Source organism: Periophthalmus magnuspinnatus, chromosome 19, assembly GCF_009829125.3.
Source record: "Periophthalmus magnuspinnatus isolate fPerMag1 chromosome 19, fPerMag1.2.pri, whole genome shotgun sequence".
NCBI classification, from domain to species: Eukaryota; Metazoa; Chordata; class Actinopteri; order Gobiiformes; family Gobiidae; genus Periophthalmus; species Periophthalmus magnuspinnatus.
Window position 1 is genome coordinate 6,940,650 of NC_047144.1, and position 20,774 is coordinate 6,961,423.

The window sequence follows — 20,774 nt, forward strand, 5'->3', positions numbered from 1 at the left end:
AAATAATATAGAAGGTAACAAACCCCATATGTTGCAAAAAAACAAAAACAAAACACAATTGTATTAAAACTACTACTAATGTATCAGAAATGTAATATGTGAGCTTTCCAAAATTAGATAAAATATAGTCATGTTTTGAATACACACATTTTATTCTCATTAAAGGGATCCAAGGCCTTGATCACAAAAGGGTTGACGCTTGGTAAATATACAATACTAACACAACACATACAGCAAAAACAACACAATGTGAATGAGTGAAAAGACAAATAAATACGTTTCCTTATGGACTAAAATGCAGATGGGCCGAGGTCTGGCCTGGAGTTGATTGTCTAGTGTCAGGTTTTGGTCATGCTGCACAGTGTGTCCCACTCTAGACTGATTGTCTGAAAGCAGTTTTTTGGTATAAAATGATGATTGATTGTCATTGGCTTATTGATATGTCGGTGGAGTATAAGAAGTGACCACGAGGTGTGCAATGATCGGACATAATGTTATCATTCACTGATGGTCACAATGTTAAATTCCCCTGCCTAACACGCAACCCCATATGTACCCACTCCTCTTGCATATTTCAAAGTCCCATTATACTGTAGACTGAGAATACGCCATAGGTGTTTTTGGGGATGCTCAGACCCTTTGGTCTGGGTAGTTCCAAACCACAAGAATGTGAATGTTTTTGGTTCTTCTTATAATGTTGCATCCATAATTAAATATCAATACAATTTGTGCTTTAGGTCCGCAACATGCTACATTTGCCATGTTTTACCAGCTATCCTGCTCAGTCTTCTCCCATAAAAGTCTGTACAAAAATACTTAGTAGAGGCAGGAGTTACACTCTTTACAATGGCCCAGTTTTAGTAAAAGTGATTGCCATCAGCAAGTCAAAAATATTCACAGTAGATATCCTCACACAGTTGAGGGAACAGACTATCACAATATTCTTCTCAAGTAAAACAAAACTGTGGTTTCACTTCACAGTACGCACATCTGCTGGCATTTGCACGTCATTGGTTTGATGCCACTGAAAATTAAAGGAGTAAAAGTTGAAAGCCAGATATATGTCTTAATGTAGATGCTCAAAAGTCCTATTTTATGCAAAGCTTGTAATCATGTTAGAAGGTTGCAGATCACACACATTTCTGGAGTTGTGTTTTGTTTAATCCACACTTATTTTAATAATCTTGCAATATTTTATATTTCTCCCTCATTTTTGTGAAATTTTGCATCCCAATGGTCTTAGCATGGACACATCCAGTTCATCAATGACATTTTCTGTGGTTATGGCGTCATATAGCTATTACAGAATTTGTACTTCTTTTAACATTATGAATTTCCTTGGTCAACTCATCTCACAGAAGCTATGCTATGCCTGTTTATCTCTCCTACTTAACTCCTACTTAAACCTCCTTGTGTTAAAGCATAGTCAGGCTTGAATGGCCAATACTAATGTGGCGTGTTGAGTATTCAAGTGACCTGTTTCTGGACTGATGGTAAATAAACTTCTCCTGCCTCAGACATCTAGAGTGTCCTGCCTCTCTTTACAATTCTAGGACTCATTAGGACAATACTTATTTTCACTCAACGGTAAGTTCCATTGTATGTTTGCATGTCATTAGGTGATTATCCAGGAGGTGCTGCTTTTTTTTTTTTTTTTTTAATTCATACTCCTTCAATAGATCCAATTTTATGATTTCACTGCCCAAAATGCATTCGCTAACCAGATAACCAACTTTACACCTTGAACCCCATAAGTCCATATATTCCCATAAATCTGCATTTTGGATTTAATTTGTTTTCCTAATGAATAATTGGGGCTTTCAAGATCAATACAATAGAAAAGCCTTGAGGAAATATGTGACACTCGGTATGTGCCACATTAGTATACACATCACCACACAAGAGAGGCTGGAGAATTGTGGTGGTCAGCTCTGAAAGTAGTTTGTGATATTTAATTTAAATTTAGTGCAAATACCAGTAAATTGTAGTAACATGAAGTACAACCAAAGCTGCTCTTGGTTGAATTGTAAACATGAATGCACCCAGCCCCTCAAACACTCCCACTGTCCCTGCCTAATCATGCTCGCCCCAAGGATGATCTGACACGGTTAAAAACATGTCTTTGTCTTCTTCTGTCCCACGACAGTCTGTCATTCACTGTAACCTGGCCCAGTACTGACCCAAGTTCTGACTCATGCTCTGCTGCTCTGCTCCTGGGACCTGGACTGGCACAGAGACCCCTGGAGATATGAGACCTGGAAGAAAAAGAAAATATTTGGGTATTGTACAGTTTGATCACATTATGGGACAATATTACATAACAATATTGACTGGAGTTGAAAAGAGAGTTACCAGTGTTGGAGCTAGCTGTAGGTGGAGTCTGCAGATGTGAGGAGGTGTACGCTGAGTCAAAGCTTCGCGGAGCTGAGGGGGAAGGGGGCAACATGCAGGAGTACGAGGAGGCCGACTGGGGAGGAATGGACTGTAAAGAAGGTCAAACAATTAAAATAACTAACCAATAAACAAACGAAAACAAACAACAGATAAATATGGCCCTGGTTTTCAGGGCTACTGACATAGTGATATTTTAAAACAAAACAAAAGATGGGACTTTGAATGGGAAAAAGTCCTCAAAATACATATTCCATATATTATATTGCATGTAACAGGAAGCTGAAACCCATGAATAATTGTTAACTGCTACTGTTGCTGTGTTATTGCCATCAAGAATTAATACATTTTTAAAATACATTTTTCTTATTACCTCTGTTTAAAAAAATCAAACCCTATTACGATTACTAGTGTATTATCGTCTGTGACCACAAGGAGGTGGTAGACCAACACTTTTTGTGTGCTTTATTGCAAAGACTACATCCTTTATTATTAGTGCTTAAACTAATAATAAACTGTACTATTAAAGTACAGATATGTTCCATATCAGAAACGGAACTTGAGAAGTAGTAATGCAGTAATAAAGTAATACTTGAAAAAAGCACTTGATTAGAGCATTTCCAGGTGTATGTTTGAGCAGAGTTTATTTAAACATTGCCCTCTTCCCTGGTATCACTAATTGTTTCCTTTAAATAGTGTTGTATTTTGTTTCAAGATCATTCACGGTGAGTGGTTTAGGGCTGCCCAAGTTAGAAAAAATATCTGATTGCCATTTTTCTGACAAGCATTGCGATTCCAATTCGATTTGCGATTTATGCTTTAATAATAGAATTCTGTTCAAAGCTCACAGTTTAAACATGTCCAGAAGAATTGACGAGGCTGAACTATGACCTGACAAACTAATATAGATTAAAACTATAGGGTTGGCTGTTTTTATGCATAACAGAATAGGACATTTTGTTGTTTGTGAAGGAAACAATGGTACTAAAAAATCACAGTCACTAAGATTTACTAATTGCATCCATTCAAAATGTGCTTTCTGTTTGATTGAGATTAATCTTGCAGCCCTAGTGGTTGATGTCCTACCTGTACTCCAGACGAGAACACAGACAAAGAGCTGTAACTTGGCAGGGATGTCTCTGCTTGACTCAACATTGACCCTGGAGATACAGACAGACAAAGGCTTCAAACAGTGAGAATATATAAACACAGTGCTACAGAAGGTCTAAGGCAGTGATGTTAGAGACAGCATCTTACCTGAAGTGCTGCTGTGCTGTTGGTGATAGACATTGGTGTTGAATGAGGTGGTGAGGGGAGCCTGGCTCTGTGAACACGAGGTCATGCCCCCCGACCTCCGCTGGTTACGCAGCTTCTCCTCTCGCCTCCATTTGGCTCTTCGGTTAGAGAACCACACCTGCCCAGTGCCACATTTTAATAGAACACCAAAGCTAGACACATGTAACAAATAAACCTAGCAACTTTCAGACTAAATCCAGTGTTTGCTGACCTGTATTCTGGCCTCAGGTAAATCGATCTTGTTTGCCAGTCGCTCCCGTGCAAAGACATCTGGGTAGTGTGTCCTCTCAAACTCTGTGGAAGATATTAACTTAAATTCAGCTTGCCGTGTGACTAGAAAACAGCACACAATAACCGCTGTTGCACGCTGCTAACATTAGTCTTTGAGATTAGTCTGTGTATCTCTCATTAAGTCTCAAATATTGTATACTAATTACTTAATAATGTTTGTATTTTTAACAGACACCAGGCCATTTCCTTTTTAATATCAGAATCACTAATTATCTTGCAATGAAATATACAAATGGGGGAAGAGAGATGTATCCTTACAACCAGATTTGAAATATTTATCTGTTGCACTTTATATAAATTATTTATCATTGTGGAACATGCAGAAAGTTCAAATGAAAGGATTCATGTTGGCTGGGCACTTAACTTCAGGAGGAGTAGAGGAAAGCATGGCTCCAACTAAAAACAATGCCTTCCATGTTTTGTTCTATGTATTATGGATATGCTATGTATGTCTATACTTCTAATGTAATGAAGGCCCATGGTGCTCCAGTGCTTTAGGCTTCTATAAATGATATTCAGTGTGGTACAGGATCATTTCTCATTGTGGCAGTTTATTTATACTTGACAAACGGCTGACATTTTTGCTTTTGACAAGTTGAAACAAAGTCTGGTCTGACTCTAACTGACATGAGTCATCAAATGAAGCTGAAAGTCAAAGGTTGTTAATAATTATAAAGACATAATGGATTTAGCTCAGGTCTGTGACAACAGTAAAAACAAACAAAAGTGTTAACATTGTGAATATCAACACTATGATCCGGCTACATGTGCCAAACTCAATGTGCATAAACACAGCAGGCTATAGATTAAGTGCATCCTACAAATTGGTATAATTGGTTGGCTCTAATTGGCGTCTGTGTGAACACATGATTGTTATTGTGCCTTGACTGCGCACGAGGTCAGTGCAACTCATTAATGTGACCACAGTGATACACTTCCACTCGGCTGCACAGTGGACATTGCGTCCTTATTTAGCTCAGGGGCCCTCTGCAGCCAGCTCTGGTCAGGAGTGGCTCTGTGATCCCCCTCTTTCAGCTACAAGGCCCATCCCGCTGCATCACACCACTGTGGTAGTGAAGCTTTACATACTGCTGTGGGCTCTTTAGATTAGCTTTGTTTGTGGTTTTCATTCATCAAAAATACCGAATCTTTCTTGCAGAAACTTTTCTTGGCTCAAAACATGATACTCTGATTTTAGAGTAGATGTGTCCTTAGTCCACCCCAAAAGGAGCAAATGCCATATTATAAAGGCAAAGGCCCTGCAGGGCAGGCTGTATGGTGTAGGGAGCTCTGATTGGTTGCTTGTACAGTGTGCGGTGTATGAGCGTGCAGTCTGACCTTTCTCCAGAGCCTCAATCTGCTCCTGTGTGAAGCTGGTCCGGTTCCTCTGCAACTTCCTCTTGAGCTGCAGCCTCAGCTGGGACTCCTCGCCTTCGTCCCGATCCACAGGGACCCCTCCTGCCCCTGCTCGACCTGAAGCAGCCTCTCCCCCCAGGCCTTCAGCATCCAGCAGGCAGCCCTCGGACACTGGCACACATCAACGAGACGAAAGCTTGAACAATGCACTTTTATAACAAAGAGGTAACATTGATAGAATTGAGATTTGTTCTAAACATGAATTGGTTTAAGCATTTTCAAGGATGATATAACACACCCAGTTCACTTAAACCTCCTGATAATTGCCCTCATGCTAGAAATATCTCAATACAGTGCAGAAAGTGAAATTAATTAAAATGTCTGTATTTTTATAAACTCATTGCTCATATTTGTGAAAGGAGCCAATTTTAGTGGAATATTCAGCAACTTAAAAGTGAAATAATAATAAAATAATAACAAAGTGTACAGTATATCCAAAACAATACAATGCATCAATGTGATATTTCAAAGCACCAACCATCAAAACTGTTGTCATCACGTTATTTACATTTAAATGAATCATGGCTTCAACTCACCAGAGTCAAATATTGTCAGGGCAAATATTAAAATAGCACATTTGTTGCACAATAATATATGGAAATCAAAGTAAGCTTGTAAATTGCAACTCAACATGCAAATCAAATAGTGAGTGAAGTGAAGGGCCCATGGGGAGGCTCACCTGTGCTGTGTTGTGTCTGCACGCTGGTGGGGTCATGGTACCAGTTGTTAGGCCCGCTCCAGTTGGAGCCGCTCTGCAGGTTGAGCATGGTTAACTTCTCATACATAGTCCAAGGGTCCAAACCAGCCAGAAGAGCCAACCGCCCCGCCCTGGTGTCACCTTTGGCTCTGTGCTCCTCTGCCCTCCGTCTTCTGTGGTGATGCTGAGGGGGAGAGGGGGTCAGGAGGGGTACATATCGCATGAGTTCACACATGGCTGGCATTGTGGTGAATTAGCTTCACCATGACAGACAGAAATGGAGTTAGTTACATGGCCGCTGTCGTAACGCGTGTGTTATACATTGGTATGCTAGTATACCATGGGGAGAGAAGGTACATTAGAACCCACTCTGAAAGCAATGCCATTTATTATGCTACTTGCTTTTAGCTCTGTCTTTGCTTGTTGGAAAAACCTGCACCCGAACACACGTACGCATGAGGAGACACTTGAATTTAAATGCAAACTGGCATCAAGTGCATAAGCGGCGGAACAATCTCAAAATGAGCCAAACCTGACAATATTTCTTACACTATAACGTTTAGAGCTCACTATTGTACTAACAGTATCTCTACCTGGGTTAGTACATCGAGCAGGAGGCAGCACTGTCAAACTCCCACACAATGTCAAAGGTTAGTTTGTTTTCATTCATGTTTGTCAAAGCAGAGATCCAATCCACAACTTTATTTCACTCTGTAAAAGTGTGTGTTTTATTTTATGCAAGTTTGTCGATTCAGAAGTTTCTGTATGTTCATTATTTAAATGCAACTACACATAGAAATCAGTAAGAATGTTGGAAAGTCAATTTAGCTAAACTTACCAACTATCCAGGTGTTGTTGATGCCACGTCCAGTCTGCTGCTCTCCTTTTGGACCCTGATTCCCCTGTTCCCCGTTGGTCCCTTGTTCTCCAGCTTTGTTGACAGTGCTGTGTGTGTAAAGGAGAGTGTAGATGGAGGGAGTTCGACAGGGTGAGAGAGAGAGGTAGGAGAGAGGGAAAGAGAGGGGGGGCGGCTCTGGAGAGAAATGCGTCTGCGGGCACTCTTGTCCTCGGAGCGATGGAGAGGGAGAGAGAGAGAGAGAGGGAAAGAGGGAGAGATAGAGGGAGGGAGGGACGGAGGGAGGAGAGCCACCGAGGGGTGACAAAGTGAGTCAACATCAGTGTCAAGTTTGAACTTAATGCCAGCACGAGGAGGAGGAGGGGAGGCCGCCAGAGCAGAGCAGAAAGCACAGATAATGGAGAGATCGCAGATGATAAATACATCATGGATTCAATTTTAGCTGCAAATCACACTTTAATATTCACTTAAAATTAAGTGATTTTTTTTTACTGTAAAAACTTCCGCATTCAAGTGAACCTAGATTATTAAGAATTCATCACTGACCCCTTTCATTCATAACAAGAATAATCATTTGCAATAAAAAAACAACAACTTTTCATTAGATAAACTAGATAAAATTATCCATATCAAAAAGACATATTCATTTAGCATATTATGTTAAATGTTAAATCATGATGTTATTGATTAACCCAGATGCATTAGGCCATTCTACCTATACACTGTACCTGAAAAATGTGACACTGAATAGAATGGTTAATGTTTAAAGTAAAACTACTCCACTCCAGAATATTTGGGTTTATTCAATCCAGTAATTTGAGTTAGAGTTGCCTGCATTGTTATTTGTGTTATCTTACTTTGACACTTGTTTTAGGCCTTTACCCAATATCACAGTATTGTCAGGTACGAAGGACCCAGCAGAGGCCAGAATGACGCAGGTATGATGCTACAAACAGCCACTCACAGACTAGAGGCTCAGTAGTTCAAATGTATTTGCAGTGGAGGAGCAGGAAAGGAGGAAGTGTGTGACTTTGGGGATGGGGAGGGTGCCAGCTTGTTTTATTTCCGGTTGACAAGACTTTGCGCTCTCTTTCTCTCTGTCGCTCCCTCTCTCGTTCATACTCGCCTATTCTTCTGCCCCTCCACCTCTGCTTCTCTGTTAGTTTCCTCAGAGATGTGCCTAGGAGAAAGGAAAGACATGACAAGTTCAAAAGGTATAGACAAGGCCTGGAGTTTACATTTTTTTTACTTTAGGAATGAAATGGTTCAATAGCAACACAGTTTTAGGAGTTTGTGCTTCACAGTAATCATAATATATTTGTGTGTTTTGTTAATTCTATAGAAATAAAAAATATGTTTCTGTAAAATCTTACATAAAAATTATACACTACACATGAATATAAAATACAATATTATATGTTTATTATTTTAATATATTTTATATTTGATTTTCAATACACATGTATGGATATATGAAACTAAAACAACACGCTATTGTCCGTATTGTAATGAAATGTGAACTATTAGCTACATTCAAACATATGACCATTTTACCACACGTTTAACACTTTGACTGAAACAAACTATTATTTTAGTAGTTGACTATTAGTTTATTTATTTATTTTTTAAGTCAAACTATTTCTATTGTACAATTTTTTTTTATATTACACCAAAAAAGGTTGGAACATGGAGACTGAAGGCTTCTAGATAGAGAATATTTATAAATAAAGTGTGTTCAATAGGAACGGATCTCATGCCACAAGATCTCACATGACGAAAATTATCTTGTGAGATTTTTGCTCATGCGTTCACAGTTAAACTATATACAAATTGTTGATTGCAGGTGAGTTACATCTCTTTATGTTCCAAAAACGTTAAGAGATTACGTCAAAAATATAAAATACATACACATTTTTAGGCCAAAATTAAGCAATGAGGAGCACAATTTATATATTACAAATTGTGTCAAAATCTCGTTTTGTCTCATTCTCATGGACTCAGTCTCATGACTTGTCTTGTGGACATTGTGCCTGATCCCGTCCCTAGTATTGATGATGTAACTTTTTAGTTTTTATTTAATAATGATGTTGTCTCTGTCATAAAATGTCTTTTGATATGTGTTTTTATAGTTCAAATAGCAATTACAAATATCAAAACACAATGAATATTTCAATAGTTGACTAATCACAATTATTCTGACTAATTGTTGCATTCCCACTAATGTACATGCTTTTTGTTGTGGTTGTGTAACATTAGTGTGACTCGCTATATTTGTATTTTGGTAGATTTTTGTGCATTCATACTATGGATTTAGTTTTGAGCTTTTCATTGTATATATTATTTTTATATGAGCAGATACATCATGATACGTGATGCAGTGTAATATGGAAACAATAATATGTCATTTTATGCAATTTATGCAGGTTTTGTAATTATGTAGTTATGTAGTATAAACCACAAAACATTTTTGTTGTATTTTGTTGTATTTACGTGTTGTTTTAAAGTAGCCCTGATTTTCCCACAAATTTCCACTATACTGCTCCTCTCCCCAGTGAAACAACAAAAAGAAAACATTGGTTCACTCTCCCGTTTTCTTATCTTTTCTCTTCTGTTTTATTCCAAAATCATGATTACATCTCATTGTGCTCAAGTCGTGTGAATATGGCTTAACCTATGTGATCCCTATGTACCCCCCACCCCCTCCACACATGCATGCCAAAGCCACTCTGTGTGCCGACGCGTGCTTCGCTGCAAAGATTCATGTAGCTCCAGGACATCACTTTTTTTCTCTTTTTTTTATAGTGCATCTTGTTAGTTCATTCCTGTCACCTCTCTCTCTTCCTCTCTGGCCATCCCTTGCTTTTTCAGCGCTGGAGGGGGGAAGGGGAGGGGCGGGGTGAGGCAATGGTGGAGGCAGTCACCATGGTTACAATGCCATGACAAATATTCATCAAGTTGTTAAAATAAAAACAAACGGGAGCACATTATAATTGCTCTTATACGGACTGGAGCCCATAATGCATTCATATATTATGACTGAGGGGGTTGGGGCAGGGGGGTGGAGACAGTGGGCATGCACAAGAAACACCCCTGTCGGGTGTTAAAAGTGAACAGTGCCCAATATGACCCCAGGGGAAAACCACTACAAACATACTCAGGTACACTTTTGAGAATAACTTAATTTACCTGTTTATAGCACTGCCTCTGAGTACTTTTCTGGGTGGGTTTTGTTCTTTGTCTCTCCATCGGCTGGCTCTTCCGCTGCTGTTGTGTTGCCGCGGGCGATACTGTGATGTGTCCTCCCCGTGTCCCTCCCGCCTCCCTCCGCCGCTCTCTGTCCCTGTCACCTTCAATTGCTCTGTGAAACTAGACACAGTGCCTGGGGCAAGGAGTGGGGTGAGGGGAGGAGAGAGGGAGGAGAGAGGAAGAGAGGAAGGGAGAGACAGACAGCATTATGGACATACACAAGCATTCACTGTCTTATATTACATTGCACAATACAGTGCAAATATTCATAGGGTTTCTGAAAATGTTTACAAGTTCAATTTCAATGTATCATCCACTTCAGAAAACATTTGGCTTAGCCCAAGAGTGACACTGTAGCAAAATGATTCGCCGATATCGGGTCGATATTTGGACTCAGCTTTAGCATATCGACCATCGGCCCTAAATCTCCAGTATTGGCTGATATTCTGTTTTGGTCAATCTGCTGCCTAAAAAACACACACAAAGCTTTATATGAACACTTTAACTGAAGAGATAACTGCACAAATAACTGCACAAATGTACATAACTCTCTTAAAATTGTGTGCTATAAAAGGGGCTTGGGGGGAGTTTGTAGCAAATTTAAATGGCATAATTTGGGAAAATAATCAAAATTGGGGCAAAATATTGGCTCAGAATATTGGCAGAGCTTATCGGCCATAGGTCACTCTGAATTCTAAACAATCGGCATCGGCCATGAAAAAACTCATATCGGTCAATCTCTAATTTGCACTTCTGTCTCACCCTGAGAACCTCCTCAGTCTTCCTGAATCAAGTTGCAGATTGCATGTTCTACTGTTTGCAACTAGAATGAGAGATGTTCTCTCTGGAGCCAGGAAAGGAAGATATGCAATAATACAGTTATTAAGTTTAAGTCAGGACTAAGTCAATGATAAACCGCTACTTAACCAGAAATTAATAGGCTTCCAGTTCTTGAACCAGTTTCATTTTGCATCCACAATTTAGGCAGACACATATGGTGTCTGCCATAATACAGCTATATCCTAATGATTCATATTTCTGATGAATCAGTGTTTGTCAAGTGTTTGTCTTTTGACCTGTAATGCAGTCTGGAATTCAGTGAAATGAAACGTTACACTTTCTTGGCACTATTTCTGGTTCTTCTGGTTTTCCAGAAGGATCCGACAGTGGCTATGTAGCGTGTGGAAACACTATCAACAGTAACATGGAAGGACCAGGAAAACCAGTTTTCTATTGGCCAAGATTACACTCACCGTGTAAAATTAATATTTATCCTGATCTGACTGGTTTCTATATTCACATTATCAAGGCCTTAGAAGGACTACCTGAATTGTTTCAATGACTTTCTGGAGGCACAGTGAGCTAAGGTCTGCAAAATGGATAGGTCTTTTTTATTTCAAGGCCAGGCAAAACATCTTAACATTTGCAGGTTGTTTTACAATGAAGTAAGAAAGGATGAGAGGAAAATAAAAGGCATTTTGAAAAAGGGCAGAAAATAAAACGGGCATATATTTTGGGTGATACAAATCTAAAGTAGGCTTGGCCCACTCAGATGTACACAAACTTGCTAATGAATGCTAGGCCTACACAACACACAAGGATAGGCCTACTACTCTACAGAAGAACAATAAACAGGTTAAATGATAGCCTACGCAGACGAAAAACATGAAGCTGATGAGGACTGTAAACGCATCAGTGAGTAAAATCCCAGATCTGATCCAAGGGCCCTACTTGTCACAAATAACAGAAGAAAACCAGCTCAGTTTGAGGTGTTGTATATGAGACGCTATTGGCTGCTGGTGGCGGAGGGTGGGACATGGTCTGATTGGGGAAAGGTGAGCGCGCAGGTACAGAGGAGCTGTGTGACTCTGCTCATGACGTGTCGGACACCGTTGTTCCTTTAGGGCAGAGATATCTACTATTAGAGCCAGACACGACCCCCGCCACGCGTAAAACACAGAGAATACGCGTGTTTGGTCATTTGTCTCAACGATCGAAAGCTTTGGAGTTTCAGGGTTTTCGTTGCAGCGAGTTTCGGTGGGCCTTGGCCTGGTGAAGACAAAGGGATTGTTTGTTGTTTGTTATTTGTTTTACAATCGTAGAGTTTATGGAGATCTCATCTGTTGTCGTGATTTGGATCGTTTCAGGTGAGCTCAGTTTCTCTTTTTCGCCATGTTTTGTTCTGTCGTGCGCAAAAAAAAACGTAGCTTTTCTAATTTGGTTGATTTCTAAAGGCAGGTCCATCATACAACTACACCACACCTACACCGTTAAGGAGCTGGTTGTTTCTTGACATCTTATTGACTAAATGTGAAATATTCTTTAAATGCAGGTTTTTGGTCGGCTTCTGCGCAAAGCTGTGGCCGACCACCTGCTGCGGAGAACAGGATTGTGGGAGGGTCGGCTGCCACAGAAGGGAAATGGCCGTGGCAGGTGGACATACAGGTAACTAAATAACAGGGCTGTGTCTTTTGTGTGTAGGATTGTCATAACGGTGTTTGCCCTGCAGCGGAAATGCTTTATACCATGTTTTTCCTCTTAGAAAACAACAGAGGGACACATCTGTGGAGGCTCCTTAATTGCTCAAGACTGGGTCCTATCAGCTGCTCATTGTTTTCCAAAGTAAGTAAGACAGTCGCCCATCAATCTGTATTTTTCTTTCTGTTGAGATGAGAGGCAATTTCACAATAATTGAAATGACACAGGTCACTCCCTCTTACTAAATAGCTCTATCTAAGCTGCAGGTATGAAGTTCCTAATCTTTCAGACTAGGGCTCAAGTTATGGTTTCAAATATCAGATCCCATGCTTTCTAGTCAAGCAAGTTTTTCAGTTTCCATGTTGTTTTTCTTCAGTCCATCAGATTTAAGCTCCCACGTCGTATATGTTGGCCGCTACCAGCTCAATGGCATTAACATGCACGAGTCTTTTCATCAAATACGTCGGGTTGTGATTCCTGATGGTTACACAGAGCCCCACAGTGGGAGGGATATGGCTCTACTACAGCTGTCCACCCCGGTCACCTGGTCAGATTATGTCCACCCTGTGTGCCTACCCACCTCTGGGACGCTCTTCCCCAGTGGCATGACGTGCTATGTGACTGGCTGGGGCAACATCCGAGACGATGGTGAGCAAGTCATGTTTATGATAACCTTTCTATTGACCATAAAGCTCTTTTGTCTGAATCTTTTAACTGTATTCATTCATTCTTTAACTATAACAGTTTGGATATTTTTTTGCACATGTTGTCATATTCAGGCAGGTATTTAGCAGATGCACTGAAACCGGTTTAATGATCTCAGGAAAGCTATAATTATTGTTGTCTTGTTAGCGACACAACGCATAATATATTTAAATATTTAAAACTTGTAGTATTGTTATTAAAACTTAAAAATACAATTATTTGTGTTAAGTCTTTTTAATTTTGTGGGAAGGTACGATGTGTCTTTTTGAAATTTATCACTTTCTATTGTGTTGTCCCTTCCCCTTTAGTCCCTCTTCCAGGAGTAGGTACTCTGCAGGAGGTTAAAGTACCAATCCTGTCCCAGAGTTCATGTCAGGAAATGTACAACCTAAACCAAAAGGAGCAGATCGACATACTGTATGACATGATCTGTGCTGGATATCAGGAGGGGGGCAAGGACTCCTGTCAGGTACTAAATAATTTACTTTCAATTTACTTCATTCCCTTAGTCTGAAGGGAAATTACCAAATGTGTTGGTATTATATTACAGTACACTCTTAAAATCAGCCAGTCACAAAATAACTCATGTCTTGTCTCTGCATACTTTGTTTCATGTTTGACTAGAACTGCAGAAAAGTAGTTCACCATGCAGTGTAAACCAGCTAGTTTTTATTTGAATGTTTGTGCATGTTGTGTCTCTCCAGGGCGACTCAGGGGGACCTCTGGTGTGCCAGATGGTGAATGGGACATGGGTGCAGGCAGGTGTGGTGAGCTTTGGACTGGGCTGTGCTCATGCAAACCAACCAGGAGTGTATTCCAGACTGACCAGCTACAGCAGCTTCATCCTCAGGACCGTGCCCGAGGTGCAGCTGTACGGCCGAGGTAATCACATGGGTGGAAGCACGTTGGTCTTGTTAGGCTGCCTCACCACCCTCCTGACCCTCCTGACCATCCTTTCCAGATAAGACTCAGAACTCAGACTTTTCTTAGACCGGTTAATGAAGGTGAAACTCCACAAGGACTTAAAGATTTTAGTCCACTTTTTGTTAATCAGAGCACAAAGCCATAATGAACACTAACTGTATTATAATCACTAGATGTTTGTAATAATCTAACATGTAAGTTGATGTATGCTTTATAAAATGAGTAAAATTAATAAATTGTGTATTTTGTAAAAAAAAAAAAATCTTAATTGCTAGACGTTTTATAATTTTATATTAAAGAAAATATTTCATTCATTCATTTATGATTTCTGTAATTGTATTATTTGAACATGAATTATGTGGTTATCCATTTCATGTAATATCTTGTCTCGCCATATTTCAGAAAAAGTCCCTTGTTAACACACAGCTGATGATGAATGATTTATTAGGCAAGACAACTTGGCATCTCAAATTTAAAAAGCTAACCAATACATTTCCAACGTAGACATTCAGTCGGTCATCTTGTGTGTATGTTGCTTTTGTTTTTGTTTTTTTCAAAATCCTACGTTGTCATTTTGTCAATTGAAATGCATTCAGGAGTCAGGGGGGATTGTGTCAGAGAGGATCATGGGAGAGCCCAATTGTAGCTCCTGTTGCAGTGACTCCAGATCAGCCGGAGTCATGCGGTGAACCTCACTCCAGTCCGATAGGAGAGAGGCCGACAGAGGTGCTGAGTCAAAACTGAAACAAACAAAAAATTACTTCAGTTTAATATGAAGTCCAGTCGGGGGCCAACAATGCACAATTAACATTTTTGTCCCATCAAATTATTGTAATGCTGTCAGTGTGAAAGTTTAATGTATAATGTAGTTTCATGTAGATTGAGCTTTCCAAATAACACAATGAAAGAGGCTGCATTTGGTCTGAAAGTAGCCTAAACATGGATATGACTACACAAAAAGTAACTAAACTAGGTGCAACTTGCCCCAGCCTTCTCCTGACTTTATAGCAGGATCAAACATAACAAAGGCCAAGTTTACCCCTAAACCATCAGATCAGATGGACTGATCAGACTGAGCATCAAATCAGTTTGAAACCTCTGATGTACGCAGTTTAATAATTTGGGTTTGTTGAATTTAGTCTACACTTTTTTTTTCTCACCAAAATATGTGTGTGCGTGTTCATAGCCATGGCCTGTTGGTTTGTGTTAAATACATTGCATTACCTATCTAATAAGCAGAAATGTGTCAAAAAATATGAATTTGTGTATTGTGAAAGAGGGTGTTCGTGAATAAACTAAAAAAAGAAAGGAAAAAAATGCATAGTATTTTGTTTTTGACCTCACCTGTCCCGATCACAATGCTGCAGATCAGTGAGAGATTGAGTCAAAAGATCATCAAGGTCAAATCCCACTCCATAACCTGCCCCACTGCCTTTAGGAGTGACTGAAAAAACTGGGGGCAACACATCCTCCACCTGACAAAGGCAGAAAATATTCATATCAACATCATAGTCAATTTGCAATATAGAAAGAGTTAAATCATTCACTTACTTGAGACTTTGAGAGCTGTAGGGTCACAGTGTGTATGTCTGGTGCGGTGGGCGGGCCTTGCTGGCCTGTATCTGTAAACCCGAGGCTCTGGTGAGGTTGAGCACTGACCCTCAGAGAACCATGCTTCTCTCCAACTGATAGACACAGCTTCTCCACATTCCCAGTGTTTGTATTTGAATTATTACAACGAGTGGACATACTACTTTGGATGGCAATTTTCCCGTTCCTATTTGTCTCTCTTTCAAGCGTCTCAGTCTGGTTTTGACTTTGAGGTTGAACAAATGTGGTTGCTGGAGGTTGAACAAATGTGGTTGGTGGAGGTTGTACTATTCTTTGTGTTTGTTGCTGCGCTGGCCTTGGCTCTAAACTTGAACCGCTCCAACTTCCCACACAATTGAATCGACTTTGTCCATCGCTTTCAATTTGCGGTTTAACATTATTTTTCACAAAGTTACTAGAAACAGTCACCAGATCTATTCCTCCACTAACGACCAATATGTCTGCTTGTGGCTTGCTCTGCCCAATGGAGAACATCATTTGTGGTGGTTGAGTGCTTGTTGGCTGAAACATCACAGTCTGGTTAGGTTTGGCTTGAGTGATGAGTTGATCATGGGAGGGCATCTTCATTAGCTCCTTGTCTGTTTTATTCAGTGCTCCTTGAGAGTTGTCCTTCATGGTTACATTGAAGTTCATATTGCAGTCTTTAGATGTCCCTTCATTACTAGTACAGTTTGACTTATCACTATGTCTATCCATCATTTTTGTCCAACGCTGCAGCAGGCTTTTATCATTGTCGCTGAGCAGAACGCCGCCCAGTGAGTCGCCCTGTTTCCCCTCCTTCCGCTCTTTCTCTTTCAGTTTTCTCTCCCTCTCTCTGGCCCGTTCTTGGCGCTTTCTTCTCTTTTCCTCTCGCTCTCGCTGGCGTTCCTGAGCAGTGACAGGCCGGCGTGACTCTGAGAGGGACGACGCACATGACACACCTCCTGAACTGGTTTCAATACCCAGTAGAGATGTACTTCCATCTGCAGAAAACACAATGATTTTACTATGACCACATTTATTTAATTATCATTTCATAATGACACATAGTGTGAAACGTTACCAAATGTAAACTATATATTACTGTAAAAACATACTTTTTAAAAATATACATTTAAAAAGCATTCAGTGAAGTCACCATTTGTAATTGAACTGGCTGATCAGACCCTGTATTCTCACATACCACCACTAGATGCTATTTATGTTATGTCTGATAGAGTGCCAGCTTTAGCCTGACAGAAGATCAGAGAGCACATATGAGCCTGAAGAAAGGCCAGGTGGGGGGAGGGAGGAGGGGGTAGCAGGTTTTACATCTGCCATCTACTGGTAAAAAAAAAAAAATCAAATACATTTGCAGATGGTAGCTTTAAAGGCACATGAAACCAAAAGGCATTTGATATGTGAGGAAGCATGTCAATGTCACAAAATTGTGTAACAAAACCTTATACTTGTATTTGTACTATTAATGGTACAATATTGTTTTAATGTACCCATTAATTTGTTTCCAAAATAATAGTGTATAGTTTAGATGTGACTTGAAACAACAGACTTACCTCCTCTGGCTTTATTTCTTAAAGCTGATTTTAAAATGGCTGCTTTAAGCGCAGCTTTTGTATCTTCTGAAATCGCCCCTTCTTTTCTGGTCGCTTCCCCTGTATTTGGCAGAGGCCTGGTGTTCTTGGACAGTGACTGTGATAGAGACTGGGACAGAGACTGTGCCTGTGCTGCAGTCAGAGACAGCGAAGGCACAGTGGAGAGTGTGGATGCTGGCGCTGCAGAAATGGAGGTGGGGGCTTGGGTCATGGACTGGCTCTGGGTGGGCTGAGTCACAGAGGCCTGGCTGCTGGCCAGTCTCTCCTGTGTTTCATTGTCTCTCATAGTTTCTGGTGCAGCCTCCTGATTAGACACTGGTGTGGTCAGATCTATGGTCTCTGGTTGACCGCTATCTGAGCTGGCACTGGGCATGTCCACATCAACTGGGCCACTCTCAGTCTTTGTGAGGAGAGGCAGGTTATGTTTCACATGAGCCGAGGTTGCTTCTAGGAGAGAGCTGGGTTTGTTTAATGTAAATGTCTGGTTCTCTTTTGCTGGTGCTTGATCCTGTTGAGATTTAACTGTATTGGCTTGTTGTGCAGTGGGAACCATAGCTGCTGTGGCAGTTGTGACCTGAGTATTGCACTGGTTAACACCGAGAGCTGCAGTTGAACTACCATTATTTGCCCTCACTAAAGGCCTGAACTGTAGCCTCTGACGGCAGCCTTGTTTATTGCGGTGAAAGTCTTGAATTTCCATCAAAATCGCCTCTTTTATTTGTTCTTTGTTCATGGGGAGCTTGTCAAACTCAAAGTCAAAAGCTGGGACACAAATTGGTTCGTCATCTTGGTCGTGGTACTTGGAGAGGTAAGGATGCTCCAGCGCTTGTGTCACGCTTATTCTCTCACGTGGATCAAAACGTAACATGGCTCTCAACAAGTCCAGAGCCTCAGGTTCGGCCTGTGGGTACAGTTTGTCCAAGGGAACAGCAGAGCGCGATGGAAGACTCTGAACATAGGATCGAACCCTGTCAGCCCTTATGGCACTAATCAAACCCTCAGGAGGAGTTCCCAGCACAGACAAAATGAGCTGGAGTTGGTGGACATAGTGTTTTCCTGGAAACAGCTGCTTTCGCCCCAGCATTTCAGCAAAAATACACCCCACAGACCACATGTCAATAGCCAAAGTGTAGTGATTGAGAGAGAGAAGCAGCTCGGGAGCACGATACCAACGAGTCGCCACATATTCAGTCATAAAGGAATGAGACTCTTCAGGGTGAGAGCTGAGGCCACGAGCCATGCCAAAATCGCCAATCTTCAACTCACAGTTTTCATTGACTAAAAGGTTGGAGGGTTTGAGGTCCCGATGAATCACATTAGCAGAGTGCACGTACTTAAGGCCACGGAGGAGTTGGTAGAGAAAGTAGCGCGTGTGCTCTGGTGTCAAAGGCTGGCCAGAGTGTATGATCTGGTGCAAATCGCTTTCCATGAGGTCAAGCACCACATACCTGCAAAAACAATAAAAGAAAAATATTGAAATGATGAATAAATATATTAAAATAAAATACTAAATCCACAACCACATAAGTAACTGATTCTTATTAATTTAATGTGATGCAATAATACTCACACAGACTTGAAGGCAGAGTGTGGAAGGTTGGGCTGGAGAATGTCTTTGATGGCAATAATGTTGTCATGTTTAAAATGTTTGAGTATCTTCAATTCTCGCAGTGTTCGTTTGGCATTTGTCACTACTTCGAAGGCATTTGAGATCTTCTTTATTGCAACCTGCTGACCTATAAAAAGGTATAACATCATTGCATTTTCACTTTTGGGGAACTTTGGTCATAATTATGCTTCACTATTAAACTTAATTTACTTCCTCCTTACCATTGTCCCGTCTCCTGGCTGATGAAACAACCCCATATGCACCAGTGCCAATTGTTTCAATAATGTCGTATTCTTCCCCAACGTCAAACTTCACATCAAGGGAGTGTGCTTTGAGCAGAGCCAGGTTCTTCGCTGTTGTGCTGGTGTCAGTGCTGGTGCATGTTGTGTTTTCTCCATTTTTATTCATTCTCTCTGGCGACATGGCCCTGGGTTGAACATTCTTGTCTTCTCCGCCGTCCTTAGTTGACATATTTCTGTTGATAATACAAATGTGAATAGTTTTAATTATTAATGTAAACAATTTAAATCTTCTAATAGATGTAAACGTAGACTAAGCAAGTATATAGATGTTGCTCTAACTCCTTTTGTAAGTAAGGAAGTTACATAGTTTTGAAACATAGGACTTTTTTCTTAATGTCTCAATTACCTTGTTTGCCATGTTTGCTTTTAGTGTCTTTATAAAAGCAGATATATAAAATTTTGACATTTCTTTTAACTTGTTTTTCTTTACTGTATGATGCCTAGTTTTGTGTCCATTAAAAAGCTAAATACTGCATTACTCTTTAATGACCTATTAGTGGGTTTCAGTTTCCTGTTTCTATGTGCCAATTTGATTACTGTTCTCCATTTAAAGGATAGAATATTTGTGTCAGAATTGTCAATCGGTTTCTATGACAACGGTGCTAATTTTTCATCACTCTTAAACCCATGGATTTTTGTTTCGACGAAAAGGGTAGAATGTAGACCTTAAAAGCCGAGGGCCGATACTCCACGCTGCAAAATGCTTTCTTGAAGAACTTAAAAAATCCATATGACCTACCGTTTAGTTTAAGGAAAGGGGAAGAAAGAGAGCGCCTCGATTCCATTAGGCCCGTTAACCTGTAGCTTTTGGTTGAACAAATGTAAAATCAGATATATTAGAACTATTTTTCCTGGGAAAGCTAAATAATTATCATTTATTACGGGGGGAAGACAGCCTTACCCACTTGACGCAGGGGCGTAGGCTGAGATACCTGAACACAACGCTTTACAGGGACCTTTTATTGTTCGAGCTGTGACCATGTTGTCTATTTTCTTACTAAGCCGCACAGACAATGTAAAACACACGTATTACATGGAAAATATATCAAAAATGGTCACCTTCTACGCCAACCACATGTTCCGAAGTTGTTATTAATCCTATGTTACAGCGTTCTTGTTTTTGTCCACCGCTTCCTTGTAGTTCCGCGTTGCGTTTGAGTGGCACATTGCAAAGACCAATGAGAGGAAGAGGCGTCTCAGTGACTGACCAATAGGAGCGGCTATCTCTAGGGGGGGCGGGACTTTATGCATAACACTGGGCTATTGTGTTTTTTTAGATAGTCCATGTAGTTTCCATTGAATTCGTTTTGGGAAAAAATAATAATGGATTAGTTTATATAGTATCACTTTTTTTGTTTATTAAATACCCTTTAGTTAACTA

The 20,774-nt window shown here is 40.3% G+C and overlaps 3 protein-coding genes across 5 annotated transcripts; 1 reads left to right on the forward strand and 2 right to left on the reverse strand.

Moving 5' to 3' along the window:
• Positions 1-1,659: 1,659 nt before the first annotated feature.
• On the reverse strand, positions 1,660-10,308 carry pax10 (paired box 10). 3 transcript variants are annotated; one of them, XM_055229657.1, is made up of 10 exons: positions 10,134-10,308; positions 7,912-8,127; positions 6,930-7,036; positions 6,074-6,275; positions 5,317-5,505; positions 3,899-3,981; positions 3,649-3,805; positions 3,478-3,551; positions 2,353-2,482; positions 1,660-2,255 (listed from the first exon to the last, which is right to left on the reverse strand). In XM_055229657.1, the coding sequence occupies exons 4-10, from the start codon at positions 6,177-6,179 to the stop codon at positions 2,155-2,157; spliced, it is 840 nt and encodes a 279-aa protein (XP_055085632.1). In that variant the 5' UTR covers positions 6,180-6,275; positions 6,930-7,036; positions 7,912-8,127; positions 10,134-10,308; the 3' UTR covers positions 1,660-2,154. The 3 variants fall into 3 exon arrangements, with proteins under 3 accessions (XP_055085632.1, XP_055085631.1, XP_033840821.2); XM_055229656.1 differs by having other exon boundaries at positions 1,897-2,255; positions 6,074-6,348; XM_033984930.2 differs by lacking the exons at positions 7,912-8,127; positions 10,134-10,308 and having other exon boundaries at positions 1,897-2,255; positions 6,074-6,348; positions 6,930-7,480.
• A 1,692-nt stretch (positions 10,309-12,000) lies between these two features.
• On the forward strand, positions 12,001-14,715 carry zgc:92313 (uncharacterized protein LOC436869 homolog). The gene is made up of 6 exons (XM_033984635.2): positions 12,001-12,340; positions 12,526-12,638; positions 12,736-12,815; positions 13,048-13,319; positions 13,685-13,845; positions 14,081-14,715. Exons 1-6 carry the CDS (start codon positions 12,301-12,303, stop codon positions 14,339-14,341), a joined length of 927 nt encoding a protein of 308 aa, XP_033840526.1. The 5' UTR covers positions 12,001-12,300; the 3' UTR covers positions 14,342-14,715.
• Positions 14,716-14,892: 177 nt separating this feature from the next.
• mapk7 (mitogen-activated protein kinase 7) lies at positions 14,893-20,549 on the reverse strand. Its single transcript, XM_033984492.2, has 7 exons — positions 20,453-20,549; positions 19,313-19,566; positions 19,053-19,218; positions 17,444-18,930; positions 15,852-16,873; positions 15,645-15,775; positions 14,893-15,040 (listed from the first exon to the last, which is right to left on the reverse strand). The coding sequence occupies exons 2-7, from the start codon at positions 19,560-19,562 to the stop codon at positions 14,893-14,895; spliced, it is 3,204 nt and encodes a 1,067-aa protein (XP_033840383.1). The 5' UTR covers positions 19,563-19,566; positions 20,453-20,549.
• Between the last annotated feature and the right edge of the window lie 225 nt (positions 20,550-20,774).